Here is a 14,101-nt window from a genome sequence, read left to right as displayed (position 1 = left end):
GTGTACATTCAGCCAGACACTCATTCCACTGAGATGCAACACAGAGCGTCATAGGAAGTCATTCCTGCCTGTGGCCATCAAACTTTACAACTCCTCCCTTGGAGGGTCAGACACCCTGAGCCAATAGGCTGGTCCTGGAACTTACTTCATAATTTACTGGCATAATTTACATATTACTATTTAACTATTTATGGTTTTATTACTATTTATTATGTATAGTGCAACTGTAACAAAAACCAATTTCCCCCGGGATCAATAAAGTATGACTATGACTAATCTATCCCAGGTTGTGCAAAAGATCAAGGAAGAAAAATGTAGAGGCTTTGAATGTACCCTGACTATAGGAGTGATACCAGAGGATTGGAAGACTGTTGATATTGTATCATTGTTTAAGAGGGAATACAAAAAAGTAATAACAGAATAGCCAGTTTAAACAAAATCATCAAAGTTACTGGTGAACGCAGCAGGCCAGGCAGCACCTCTAGGAAGAGGTACAGTCGACGTTTCAGGCCGAGACCCTTCGTCAGGACTAACTGAAGGAAGAGTTAGTAAGAGATTTGAAAGTGGAAGGGGGAGGAGGACATCCAAAATGATAGGAGAAGACAGGAGGGGGAGGGATGGAGCCAAGAGCTGGACAGGTGATTGGCAAAGAGGATATGAGAGGATCATGGGACAGGAGGCCCAGGGAGAAAGACGGGGGGGGAGGGAACCCAGAGGATGGGCAAGGGGTATAGTCAGAGGGACAGAGGGAGAAAAAGGAGAGCGAGAGAAAGAATGTGTGTATAAAAATAAATAACTGATGGGGTACGAGTGGGAGGTGGGGCATTAGCGGAAGTTTGAGAAGTCAATGTTCATGCCATCAGGTTGGAAGCTACCCAGACGGAATATAAGGTGTTGTTCCTCCAACCTGAGTGTGGCTTCATCTTTACAGTAGAGGAGGCCGTGGATAGACATGTCAGAATGGGAATGGGATGTGGAATTAAAATGTGTGGCCACTGGGAGATCCTGCTTTCTCTGGTGGACAGAGCGTAGGTGTTCAGCAAAGCGGTCTCCCAGTCTGCATCAGGTCTCGCCAATATATAGAAGGCCACATCGGGAGCAGCGGACGCAGTATATCACCCCAGCTGACTCACAGGTGAAGTGTCGCCTCACCTGGAAGGACTGCCTGGGGCCCTGAATGGTGGTAAGGGAGGAAGGGTAAGGGAGGAAGTGTAAGGGCATGTGTAGCACTTGTTCCACTTACAAGGATAAGTGCCAGGAGGGAGATCAGTGGGGAGGGATGGGGGGGACGAATGGACAAGGGAGTCGCGTAGGGAGCGATCCCTGCGGAAAGCAGGTTGGGGGGGGGAGGGAAAGATGTGCTTAGTGGTGGGATCCCTTTGGAGGTGGCGGAAGTTACAGAGAATAATATGTTGGGCCCAGAGGCTGGTGGGGTAGTAGGTGAGGACCAGGGGAACCCTATTCCTAGTGCGGTGGCGGGAGGATGGAGTGAGAGCAGATATGTGTGAAATGGGGGAGATGCGTTTGAGAGCAGAGTTGATGGTGGAGGAAGGGAAGCCCCTTTCTTTAAAAAAGGAGGACATCTCCCTCGTCCTGGAATGAAAAGCCTCATCCTGAGAGCAGATGCGGCGGAGACGGAGGAATTGTGAGAAGGGGATGGCATTTTTGCAAGAGACAGGGTGAAAAGAGGAATAGTCCAGATAGCTGTGAGAGTCAGTAAGCTTGTAGTAGACATCAGTGGATAAGCTGTCTCCAGAGATAGAGACAGAAAGATCTAGAAAGGGGAGGGAGGTGTCGGAAATGGACCAGGTAAACTTGAGGGCAGGGTGAAAGTTGGAGGCAAAGTTAATAAAGTCAACGAGCTCAGCATGCGTGCAGGAAGCAGCGCCAATGCAGTCGTCGATGTCGCGAAGAAAATGTAGGGGACAGATACCGGAATAGGTACGGAACATAGATTGTTCCAACAAAAAGGCAGGCATAGCTAGGACCCATACGGGTACCCATAGCTACACCTTTAGTTTGGAGGAAGTGGGAGGAGCCAAATAAACAAAATGTTCAGTAAATTATTGAAATCAATTCTGAAGGATACTATGAACTTTGCTTAGAAAGACACAGATTGGTTTTTTAACCAATGATATCCAGAAAAATGGGAGGTACAGTGGTAGGAGAATGTATACCAAATAGGAAGCTACAGACAAGTTGGAGGAAAAGAGAAACCTTGGATGTATGTACACAATGGTTTAAAAGTAGCAGGGCACTTCATTCAGACAGTTAAAAAAAAAGGCACAAATGATTTTTATCCTTTATTAACCAATGCATTGAACATAACAGAAGGAAGGACATGCTAGAAGTGTACACTTGACCAAAGCTTCAGGACAGCACAGTTTTGTTCATCACATTAATGAAAAGACTTAAAGAGTGTATAAAATTATCGGGAGCCAAGATATTGTAAATATGAAGGACTTAGAAAATGATGAAAAAGCAGAGGGCATAGATTTAAAATAGATAGGCTGAGAGGAAAAATGTATTTTCACCCAAAGAGTAGTAGGGATTGGAACTCACTGCCTGGAAGGGTGATCAAAACAAAAACATTTTAAAATACCTGAATAGTTACTTGAAATGCAATAATCTGCAGAGCTGTGGGCCAAATCTTGGGAGTGGTATTAGATTTCACTAGGTAGTTTTCACAACTAGCATGGGTATGATAGCTATAACAGCATTCTCCTCTGTTGTAAATTTTGTACAATCTATCTGAGATCAAGGGTAGAATGGCAAACTTATTTGAATCTGCAAGAGTGTAATGTATAAATTCAGATAAAGAGGCTGGTCTTTGAGCTTACCTTCAGCATGATTGTAATAAAAGTTGCCGGCCAAAGGCAGAAGTCAAAGTGTAAGTGGCATGGAGAATGAAAGTGATAGCCAAATGGAAGGCCAATATCACCTTTGCAGATTGAACACAAATATTCTGCAGAGGGCACAGATCTTGAATATATTCATACAAGTGTTTACTTCTTAAAAATATGAAAATAATTATATTTGCAAATGAGAAATATTTTGATGTTTCCAAAAATGTTATACTGAGTATTCATTCAGCCCTTGTTGACAACTGCTAGGCACCTCACTTGCTGTGTTAGTAGCAACACACACAAAATGCTGGTGGAACGCAGCAGGCCAGGCAGCATCTATAGGAAGTACAGTCGACGTTTCGGGTCGAGACCCTTCATCAGGACTAATCGAAAAAAGAGATAGGAAGAGATTTGAAAGTGGGAGTGGGAGGGGGAGAGCCGAAATGATAGGAGAAGACAGGAGGGGGAGGGATGAAGCCAAGAGCTGGGAAGTTGATTGGCAAAAGGGATACAGGGCTGGAGAAGAGGGACTATCATGGCACGGAAGGTCTTGGAAGGAAAAAAGGGGGAGGGGAGCACCAGAGGAAGATGGAGAACAGGCAAGGAGTTATTGTGAGAGGAAAAGAGAGAAAAAAAATAGGCATGGCATAAGGGGAGGAGGGGCATTAACGGAAGTTAGAGAAATCAATGTTCATGCCATCAGGTTGGAGGCTACCCAGAAGGAATAAAAGGTGTTGTCCCTCCAACTTGAATGTGGCTGCATCTTGACAATGGAGGAGGCCATGGACTGACGTATCAGAATGGGAATGGGACGTGGAATTAAAATGTGCGGCCACTTTGAGATCCTGCTTCCTCTGGCGGACACAGCATAGGTGTTCAGCGAAGCAGTCTCCCAATCTGCATTGGGTCTCGCAATATATAGAAGGCCACACTGGGAGCACCGGACACAGTATATCACACCAGCAGACTCACAGGTGAGGCGTTGCCTCACCTGGAAGGACTGCCTGAGGCCCTGAATGGTGGTGGCGGAGGAAGTGTAAGGGCAGGTGTATGTGTAGACCACTTTGCTGAACACCCACACTCTGTCTGCCAGGGGAAGCAGGATCTCCCAGTGGCCACACATTCTAATTCCACGTCCCATTCCGATCAGATTCCGATTCCGATATGTCAATCCATGGCCTCCTCTACTGTCAAGATGAAGCCACACTCAGGCTGGAGGAACACCACCTTATATTCCGTCTGGGTAGCCTCCAACCTGATGGCATGAACATTGATTTCTCTAACTTCCATTAATGCCCCTCCTCCCCTTCTTACTCCATCCCCAATTTATTTATTTACTCTCTTTCCCTCTCACAATAACTCCTTGCCAGTTCTCCATCTTCCTCTAGTGCTCCCCCCCCTTTCTTTCTTCCAAGGCCTTCTGTCCCATGATACTCCCCCTTTTCCAGTCTTGAATCCCTTTTGCAAATCAACTTCCTAGCTCTTGGCTCCATCCCTCCCCCTCCTGTCTTCTCCTATCATTTTGGATCTCCCCCTCCCCCTTTCAAATCTCTTACTATCTCTTTTTTCCGTTAGTCCTGACGAAGGATCTCGACCCAAAACGTCGACTGTACTTCTTCCTATAGATGCTGCCTGGCCTGCTGTGTTCCACCAGCATTTTGTGTGTGTGTTGCTTGAATTTCCAGCATTTGCAGATTTTCTCGTCCTGTTTAATAGGTTGTGTTTCTCAAGAATTCAACAATGCTGCCTGTAAGGGGCCTTATTTTTGGATTGTGAGCATGATGCTAATGACAGCTACAGTTAGATTTTATAAAATCAAAAATATGGGTGAGCCTTTATTAAACCAAGAAAAACAAATTTAAGAATTACTTGATACAGGTCAAGCAACATAGACTACTACTAGCAAACCATTATTGCGCAAAAGCAACTTTACTTAATTTAATCAGTTATTACTTAATTGTCCAAATGTACACATGTTAAATAAATTACCTAGATAATTTACATCAGTTTCATCACTAATTTTCATTTATGTAGCACCTGCGTTTTAATTAAAAAAAAAATCCAAGTCACTTTTAAGATTCTGTCAGATTAAAGCAGACTATTTCCCGTATTGCCTGTGAAAAGTTGAAAAGACTTACACACATGAATATATGTATTTGATCAAATACTGGACCATTTCTCCTCATCAAATCCCTTGATTCTACAAACTTACTATCATACAAATAAATATTGATCATTGCTAGTATCATGTACAATATGAAGCAACTGGTGCCACCCTACCTGAGAAAGAATTGAAAGCAGAAGAATATTTATAAAAGAGGTCTCAGTATATTTTTCCTTCATACCCTACTCTCTTAAAGACATACAAATCAAGATAAAATGCCAGTTGATATTAAGCACCAATGCAGGAACATAAAATTCTGAGGAATACAATAAGAAGTTGAATTTAAAATAATATGTTTCATTTATTTTTGTGTCATATTGCAACTCTTTTCCCACATTAATACAAAGAAAGTGGTGCAAAGTATATTCAGTACATGCTGTGAACAGAACACTGCTCACTGCATGTGCGATTTTAGAGAGTCATGAATCCAAATGAAGTCTCTTGATTTTTATTATTTATTTATTGAGATACAGCTTGTGTTCAGGACGATCACTTATTTTAATAGCAAGCTAATCTCTGGAATTTTTTCCATATTTGTCTAAAATCAACTTTAGTTTTAGCATATTTTGACAGAGTTAAGCCTGCATCATTACATGACATTAAAATGGGTTTCCTCTGGGTGCTCTGGTTTCCTCACACATCCCATAGACGTGTAGGCTGATAACTATTATAAATTGCCCCTATAGTGTAGATTAATTGTAGAAATTGAAAACAATATACAGTGAAGGAAAAAAATGATATTTATGGAGACTTGTAATAAAATGGCCAATTGTTGGTCAATTGTTGAAGGGCCAAAAGGACTGTTTCTATTACTCTAATTCTATGACAATGTCTAAAAAGTGAATTTGAAAAGGGGCAAAATGGCAAATAAGCATATGATTCAAGATTGTTTAATGTTATTTCCAGTACTCAGGTGTAAAGGAGAACAAAATACTTGTTACTCCAAATCTGATGCAGCACAAAAAAATACACAGTAAGATAAAGAATGCAATTATTAAAAACAAATCACAATAAAGATAGCTTTATTCTGTGTACTTAGGTGATGCTAGGCACAGGAGTGTCTGTACATATGGTGATTGACTGAAAATGATAAAGTCATGATTGGAGGGGTGGTTTAGTGTGTGGAGGCATTGATCAGCCTTATTGCTTGGGGAAAGTAGCTGTTCTTGAGTTTGGTGGTCCTGGCATGGATGCTACTTAGCACCCTTCCTGATGGGAGTGGGAAAACAGTCCATGAGGAGGGTGGATGGGATCCTTCATGATTTTTTCCAGTACCTTTCTATATATATGTTTTGATGGCAGATAAGCTGGTGCTGATGAAACATTGGGTAGTTTTGACTACCTGTTGTAGCCACCAACGAATTACAAAATCTCCTAATGCTGCCATTTATAATTATCTTTTGTATTCCATCATGCTTTTCTGGGAAAAATCCCGAAAACATGTCACTGTGTTTTTGGGATTTTTCTTCAGTTACTCCTATTGGCTTTTGAAGATATCCTTATAAATCAAAATATACTTCTGGTGTCTCTGTTTGACATATTATAGTTACATAAAAAAATATATATATATAAACAAATTGAAGATCAATCACTTACTGCCTTGTAGGTTCTTTTCTGGCCAGCGTGTTTCCGGGATTTTTCTCCGTTTATTCCTATTTCAACGTGCATGGAGTAAATAATATCAAAAAAATCCTCAACTACTGCAACTCGTTTTAAAGACTGCTTCTCTGTGGTACTGATTCCATCCTGTAAACCCACAAAAAAAGTCTTGCTCAAAGTTTGTACATTTATAGTGCGAAAATAAACAGCGCAAAAATGACAATCCAGCGAAAGATCAGCATTATCTCATAATTTCTAATATAAAAATTTAACGTAAGAAACAGAAGTAGGTTGAACCCATTGTCTGTGATGTCATGGTGCATCTTTTACATCAGCTCTGTTCTTCTGTACTCTCCTTTGATCCTTCTAATATCTAAAGTTCTGTTTTACTTTACAATTAGCCAGGGCATCAAAGGGCATGGGGAGAAGGCAGGGGAGTGGGGATGACCGGAAGAATTGGATCAGCCCATGATTAAATGACAAATCAGACTTGATGGGCCGAATGGCCTACTTATGCTCCTATATCTTATGGCCTAACTGTTTACTCTATCAATGATCAGAGCTTTGCTGAAAAAAATTACAATTTACAGACTAACTGTTGCAATTTATGCAACGTGAAGAACTCCTCAATATCCAAACTTCCCCAACGACGTGGCCATCGAACTTGCAGCTCCTCCCGTGAAGGGTCAGACACCCTGAGCCAATAGACTGGTCCTGGACTTATTTTCCATCTGACATAGTTTGCATTTTGTTGTTTGATTGTTTGTGGTTTTTGTATTGTTACATTTATGCTCTATTCTTGGTTGGTGCAGCTGTAACAAAACCCAATTTCCCTCGGGATCAATAAAGTATATCTATCTATCTAACTAAAAGCGTAACCTTTGGTTGGGTGCAAGTTGACTTCCATTCTACGATGATAATCATTCAAAAAATTTGTTATTTTGTAAAACGTTGGATAGAGCTACACAAAAATTATGTTGTTTTACTGCAAATATCCCTTTCTCTTCCTATTCAAACATTAACAACCATAATGTTGCAGTTCTCTAAAAGCCTTGTTAGACCAGACTTGGAATATTGGCATTCATTCTGGTCACCCTATGGATCAAGGATGTGGAAGTTTGAGAGACAGTGCAGAGAAGGTATGCCAGAATATTGCCTGGACTGGAAAGCGTGTCTTATGAGAATAGGTTGAGCAAGCTAGGGCTTTTATCTTTGGAGCAAAGGAGGATGAGAGGCAAATTGATAGAGGTGTACAAGATCATGAGGCATAGATCAAGTGGACAGACAGATATTTTTCCCAGGGTGGAAATGGCTAATATGAGGAGACATAATATTAAGGTGATTAGAGAAAAGTACAGTGTGGAGATGTTAGAGGCAAGATCCCCCCTCCCCCCCCCCCGAGTGGTGGGTGCAAGGAACTCACTGCTGGGGTAGTGGGTGAGATGGATATATTAGCGACATTTAGGAGACTCTTAGATAGGCCTATGGATTATAGAAAAATAGAGGGCTATGTGGGATGGAAGGGTTAGATTAATCTTAGAGTAGGTCAAAAGGTTGAAGGCTGAAGGGCCTGTACTTTGCTATAATGGTCAGTGTTCTATTGACAGCAATCTGGTCATCTAGACTTGCCTTCCCGAAGTTTTATAGGTTTCTTATTTTGCAAAATCTCCTAACACAGGGATTACCCAAACACATATCCCAAACACAATCTGTGGAAAACATCTTATTATTGAGAAATAAATTATTTTATAGATGCATGGCAAATTTAGGATGTATAAAAGCAAATGAATTAGTTACTTTAACAAATTCACAATTCATGTCCAGCCCATTACAAGTACAATCCAACAGGACCTTCCATTCCAACAAAATATGAAAGATTACAAAAACTTTATCTTGCAAAGCATACAAGCTGATCAAACATATGGGCAGGAGTCTGTCAGCATAAATTCTGATAAATGTACTTATAGTCAGCGTGCAGGAAAGGCACCCTTCAGAAGCATGATATGAGGGAACAGTAAACACATTAGGAAGATGAAAAGAAGTTAATTCAAGACTACTATTCACTAAATCTGTTAATTTTTGTATTATTAGCTATCATACAAATAAGAGTACAGTACAATGATAGCATTTTAATATGAACAAAATGATGAGCTTCTCCCCATGTCAACCTTAGCATAATCAACCTGCAATGGAGCAAACTAACATCAAGCTGGTCCAGATATGTTGTTTGGTACTCCAGAATTCCAGATTGAGTGATATTTCATTAAGCACAACATTTGTATTCAAAAATAACAAAAATAAACTTGTTTATAACAGCCTCTTCAAAGGCTCATCAATGTGTGTTATCTAATGAAATTACAACCTTTTCTGTTTTATAATGCTGCTTAAATATCTTCATTTTCAGTAAATGAGATACAATTGCTCCCTCAATCCAGAACTGAAGTGGGATGGAAGAAAATCAAAAGAACATTAATAGATAATTCGATTAAACCCTGTGCATCAGAATACGCTTTTTATTTAAATTTGATAGCAACAGTGAATAGTTTTTTTTATGGATTGAGGTCCTATTTTAGAGATAATTTCCTTTGATATATGGAATACCCTAACTAATCCTTTCAAAACACAAGTCTTCAGTATCAAAAAAAAAGAAAATCAATAAATTCAAACAGATAATGTATTTGTTTGGGATATCAGTCCCTTAAGGTTGTCATAGCCAGGGGTGGTAGTGGGATAAGCTCCCACTAACTATTAAATGGTCCATCTCAAATAGCTTCTTTCAACCAGCTCCTGGCCTTCACGTGTGGCTTAGCTACTAAGCCTGGCAAAACCACGTCCATCAACAGAAGGGGCAAAAGCAGGTTACTGGCACCTTAAAACTAGTCACCTCAGGCAGATGAGGCTCCTCAGCTGTGGTTGGCAGCTCATCTGGGAGAAAGAAAACTCTTGATCTCAAATCTGCACCTCCTTGCAGATATATCCACCCATGGGGAAGGCTTCAGGAATAAATCCAGAGGAAAAACCTAGAGCTGGAGTCCCTAAGCTGTTCCTACGTTGAGTTCAACGCTGACTGGAAGCTCCTGTGACACTGCTGGTGCCAAACTGTATCTCTGCCGTTACTTTGGATTCATCAGCTGCATTGGGGGGGGGGGGGGGCTGCTACATGGCCAACAGCTTGCTCTCCATATCGTACTGCCCTGGCTTGCAAATCACGTAAACAGCTGGGATACAGCATCCACGGTTGACCCTGACCAACAGAAAGCCTCATGGGATATAGTTTTTCTATCCTTTATAACACCCCCAAACTGTAAAAGCAACACGGAATGAAGCACCCATCAAGGGACAAATTAAGAGCACGCGTAACTATCCTCCAGAGCTCAAGTTCTTCACCCTGAAAAACAGATGGGAATGTAAGCTCGTTAACCTGGTACCATTCACACCTGTGGCAATTAGCACTGTATCTGGAAAATATCGCATTTTATTTTTCTGGTATGTCAACTTAAAGTGGTTCGAATGGCATCACCAATTGTTTAGTTTAAGATAAAATTACAAGAGATGGAGGTAATTTCAATTTCGTAATATTATAACAATAGGTAGCCTCTGACAATAATCGGGATATAGAAAGAAGTGTTTTTCAATCGATATAGAGCTTGTCCGCGCAGCAATTGCACAGTCGCAACCCAATCCGTTCGCTTTCACAACTAAATCATCTCTCTAAAATGATGAGAAGGAAGCGAAAAGAAGATGGGATTATATATTTTCCAAAAGGGTACAGAACCACCACGGAGTTGCTGCAAATATATTTCAGAATCCTCTCTCGGCCTGACCCAAGACCTCCCTGCCATTAACAGAAATGAAGCAGAAGAGAGAGGCATTTTTGACTCAGGCAAGTATTGCAGGGAAATCTTGCTCCCTGCCAGTCCTGGGTTTCAAAAGAAGAAACCAGGTGCGCTTCCTGGCCTAGCAGCTGCCTGCGCTTCCTGGCCCAGCCGCCTTGTGCAGGGAAAGCGACTCCCATTGTCCACCGGGGAGCCAACAGGTTGATTATGCGTCGCGGGCCGGAGCGCAGACAGGTAGTAACCGTCTCCATGGGAACCCGAGAACAGCGCGAGGTGAGCGGATCCTGGAGCGCGCTACCATGGCTCAGCCCAGGAATCCCAGTGACTTGAACCGCGCGCGAGGGCACGCGCGGCGCTGTCTCGGTCAGCGCGGGCTCGCGCCCAGGCGGGACTAGTGCCTTTCGCAGCACAGATGCATTACGCCAGATTGTCGACATCCGACCGGCCAGGCAACACCACCAGCTCCCGGAGGGGGAGGGGAGGGGCGAGATGGCACGCCATTCCGGGCCTCGTCATCGAATTTTCAACCTTAAAATATACAGCAGGAGAACCACACAACTCAACATTAGCAATGAGGATTATTTTTCCTCCCACATTTAAAAATTACAGGAATATTGACTGCAAAACAGGAGTCTACGACCGATCCAACTTGCTAATAAAAATAAATATTCTGGAAGGTTGGTGACTGGCCTACCAGATAGCAATATGGTCGCCAGTAACACTGTATGCACGGACAGTAAAACTGATAACTGGGGTGCTTGGTATTTTTAAGCTGTCCTCTGACTTATTATTCATGTATGCCAAAACACAAAATTAGTGGAGACTATGGTATCATCGGACTTTGGGATACCTACGTGGCTTGTTAATTTTAAGAAAAAATGTACAGAATATTTTCCTTGATGTATTTGAACTTCTGAGATATTTGCGCGTTTTGCTAATAGCATGTCCATCAAAGGCAAAAACTCCCTCTTCGCCAACATATTCTTGTCGCAAGGATACTACGTATCTTGATTTACACTTGCAAGTCCATCTCCAGTTGTAAAATCCACTGCCTATAACAGGGTTATTTTATTTGCGACAGAAGATTACTATTAACGTTATTTTGTCTGAGGAGGCATCAACTCCAATTCGGCATTCACGACGATATTAAAAAGTCCTTTATTTACTTGGTCCACATGAGAATCAAGGCCATGGTCAGAGGAAACAAACAGCGAGATGGTCAATAATTGCAAGATTTCTGCCTCCATTCGTCAGCAGCTGGTACCTTCGTCCCATCGTGATGCAAGAAATACCAGGTTGCGAGGGTTCTGTTGCCTGGTGACAAAAGTGCACATCCCAGACCACAGGAGAACGTGAATGTAGAAATGCCAATAATTTCTAATTTCTCTGCGATGTTGTTCATTGAGCTCCAAAATATAAAAATGCACCGTCGATGTCGGCTCTGGAAGCCACGAGATTGCCCATACTTTTAACGGGAATAATAGTTTGTGTTTTTTTATGTAATACATAAAATGGATACTAAACGGTGCAAAGGAAGCTCCCATTTTATTTGCAATTGCCTGCCCTGCTGATGGCATTTGTAATTCAGTCTCTTCAGGCAATCGGGCACCGTGGTTAATTAGCCCGAGAACAGACGGTATTGCTTCAGTTACGACGTCTTTTAAAAGATAGTCATCTTGAAGCCCAATTATTAGACAGCAACCACAAGATCTACTAGTAAGATTTGTCGGGCAGACAGAAATGAACTGTCCAAAAAAAAAACCAGTCCCTTTAGACCCAGCACGATCCAGGTTGTCAGAAATGTTCGGAAAACAGAGCCCCGGCATACGCACCCTCATTGTGATCAGTCCCTGTTTCACTGGGATAATCGCGTGGGTGGACGAGGAGATCTGGATTGTTAAAAAAAATGTTTCCGAACAGCTATCACAATTACCCGTCTGATGATATCGAAATCTGGGAATTTGGAAGTGCTGCTTAAAATGCCTTACAGAAGCTATATAACAGACCGTTTATAGAATTAAACCATAGGTAGAAGGCAAACTATTTTTGAAATACCACGTTACCCTATTTTATTAACAGTATCGTAACACCAGACGTAGAGGAGAAAACAGTTCCGTTTAGAAAATAAATTGGAAAAACTGAGACGGGGCGGCGGGGGGGGAGGGGGTTATACACACCCACCAGCGCTGCATTTGGCTTACAACCAAACATTCTGTCCCGACACTATGTAATATTATCCGGGATGCATCAAGGACTCTTACCTCAAATTAAGCTTTAAAATTCTACATTTTGGGAATTAGTGCTACTTTTTAATAAATAAAAAACGCTGCTCAAGGTAAGCATTCTAGCTGTAAGCGAAATAACCAATTAACCCAAACGTCATTTTCAATGTAATTAAATAAGAGAAAATTATAAGCTGAGTGTATAGTCTGGACGTACCAGCCCAGGCAACATGACCGCCTGATGCACGAAGAACACCCCATCATCAGACGGCCAACTGTGGCACCCCTTGATTTCTATACGTCCAGACTTGGAAACAAATAAACATCAACTTTAATATAAGTGAACACTAACCGTTGTTTTGACCGGTACGTAAAGGACCAGTTTACCACCTCCAGCCTTCAGCTCCTCCGACGATCCCAGCTGGAACCCTTTCGATTTCACCCAGAATTTAAATTTGGCGTTATCTGCAGAACTGGGCTCCACTCCGCTCAGAAATTGGACGATGCGATCGTATTTCTTACGGGTGACCGTCTTGGTTTTGCCGGAGTCCCCATAGGTCTTCAGACACCACTCCTGGAACTGACGGTACAGGTCCCGGTCGCTGCTGTCCCGTGCGGCCGCTTTGTTCTCCATAATAGCCCAGGAGCCTGGGACTCGAGTGTGGCTAATATGTGGACTTTACACCTGGATAGCCCAAATGGATCCAATAATACACCGAAAAGGATGTTAAACGACAAGTCTGAATAGAGATACTAATTTATTAAATCATTATTTATATTTTAAAATAATAAATAAATGATCGATATAAAATATCGAGCACTGCACATCGGCAAAGTGTCCGTCTGTAAAGAGGGCGATGCTGCCGGACCCAGCTCTGGTAGTTTTTTGTTCTTACCCCGTTGGTACCGTTAGCAGCACTGCCGCCCTTGCCCGGATCGGTGCCGCCTGTGGGACCGTGCTCCTGTCTCTCGCCGTGCAGAGGAGGCGAGCGGATCACGCGCCGCGCTCTCTCTCTCTCTCTCTCTCTCTCTCTCGCTCTCTCTCCCCGCTCCCTTGCGCTCGCTCGCTCGTTCCCTCCCTCCCCCTCTCTCTCTCCCTTCCTCCCTCCCTCCCTCTCGCTCTTTCTCTCTCTCTCTCCCACTCTCTCTCTCTCGCCCTCTCTCTCTCGGCCCCCCGAGCTGCCACCGACGGAGCGCGAACGCCGGGTTTCCCTGCTCCACGAGCGCTTCCCTTTTTGTTTCGAGCTTCACCATTGGACAGCGGAACAAAAGTTTCTCTGGCGACGGCCAATCAATGATGTCACGTACAGCTGTCCCATTTAGGAATACAGTGCAACACGCATGCCTTCTGCACTGTGATAGCACTGCACATTCAACAGCTGATACAGGTGAATCCGCACATTGTGCATTTTCAAAAGAAACAATAATTGTCAT

At 42.5% G+C, this 14,101-nt stretch overlaps 1 protein-coding gene across 4 annotated transcripts in view; it reads right to left on the bottom strand.

Annotated features, from left to right (window-relative positions):
* Nucleotides 1-13,711, bottom strand: part of LOC140198123 (nucleolar protein 4-like) — a 322,379-nt gene extending 308,668 nt beyond the window's left edge. For all 4 annotated transcript variants that reach the window (XM_072259187.1, XM_072259335.1, XM_072259109.1 and 1 more), the window contains exons 1-3: nt 13,564-13,711; nt 13,020-13,352; nt 6,607-6,756 (exon numbers count right to left, since the gene is read on the bottom strand). In XM_072259187.1, coding sequence (XP_072115288.1) covers nt 6,607-6,756; nt 13,020-13,301 — 432 coding nt within the window. In that variant the 5' untranslated portion in view covers nt 13,302-13,352; nt 13,564-13,711. The remainder of the gene's footprint in view (nt 1-6,606; nt 6,757-13,019; nt 13,353-13,563) is intronic.
* Nucleotides 13,712-14,101: the final 390 nt, after the last annotated feature.

This window comes from Mobula birostris, chromosome 1 (assembly GCF_030028105.1).
Source record: "Mobula birostris isolate sMobBir1 chromosome 1, sMobBir1.hap1, whole genome shotgun sequence".
NCBI classification, from domain to species: Eukaryota; Metazoa; Chordata; class Chondrichthyes; order Myliobatiformes; family Myliobatidae; genus Mobula; species Mobula birostris.
The sequence above is the reverse complement of the archived record's forward strand: the minus strand, read 5'-3'. Positions and strand labels throughout refer to the sequence as shown.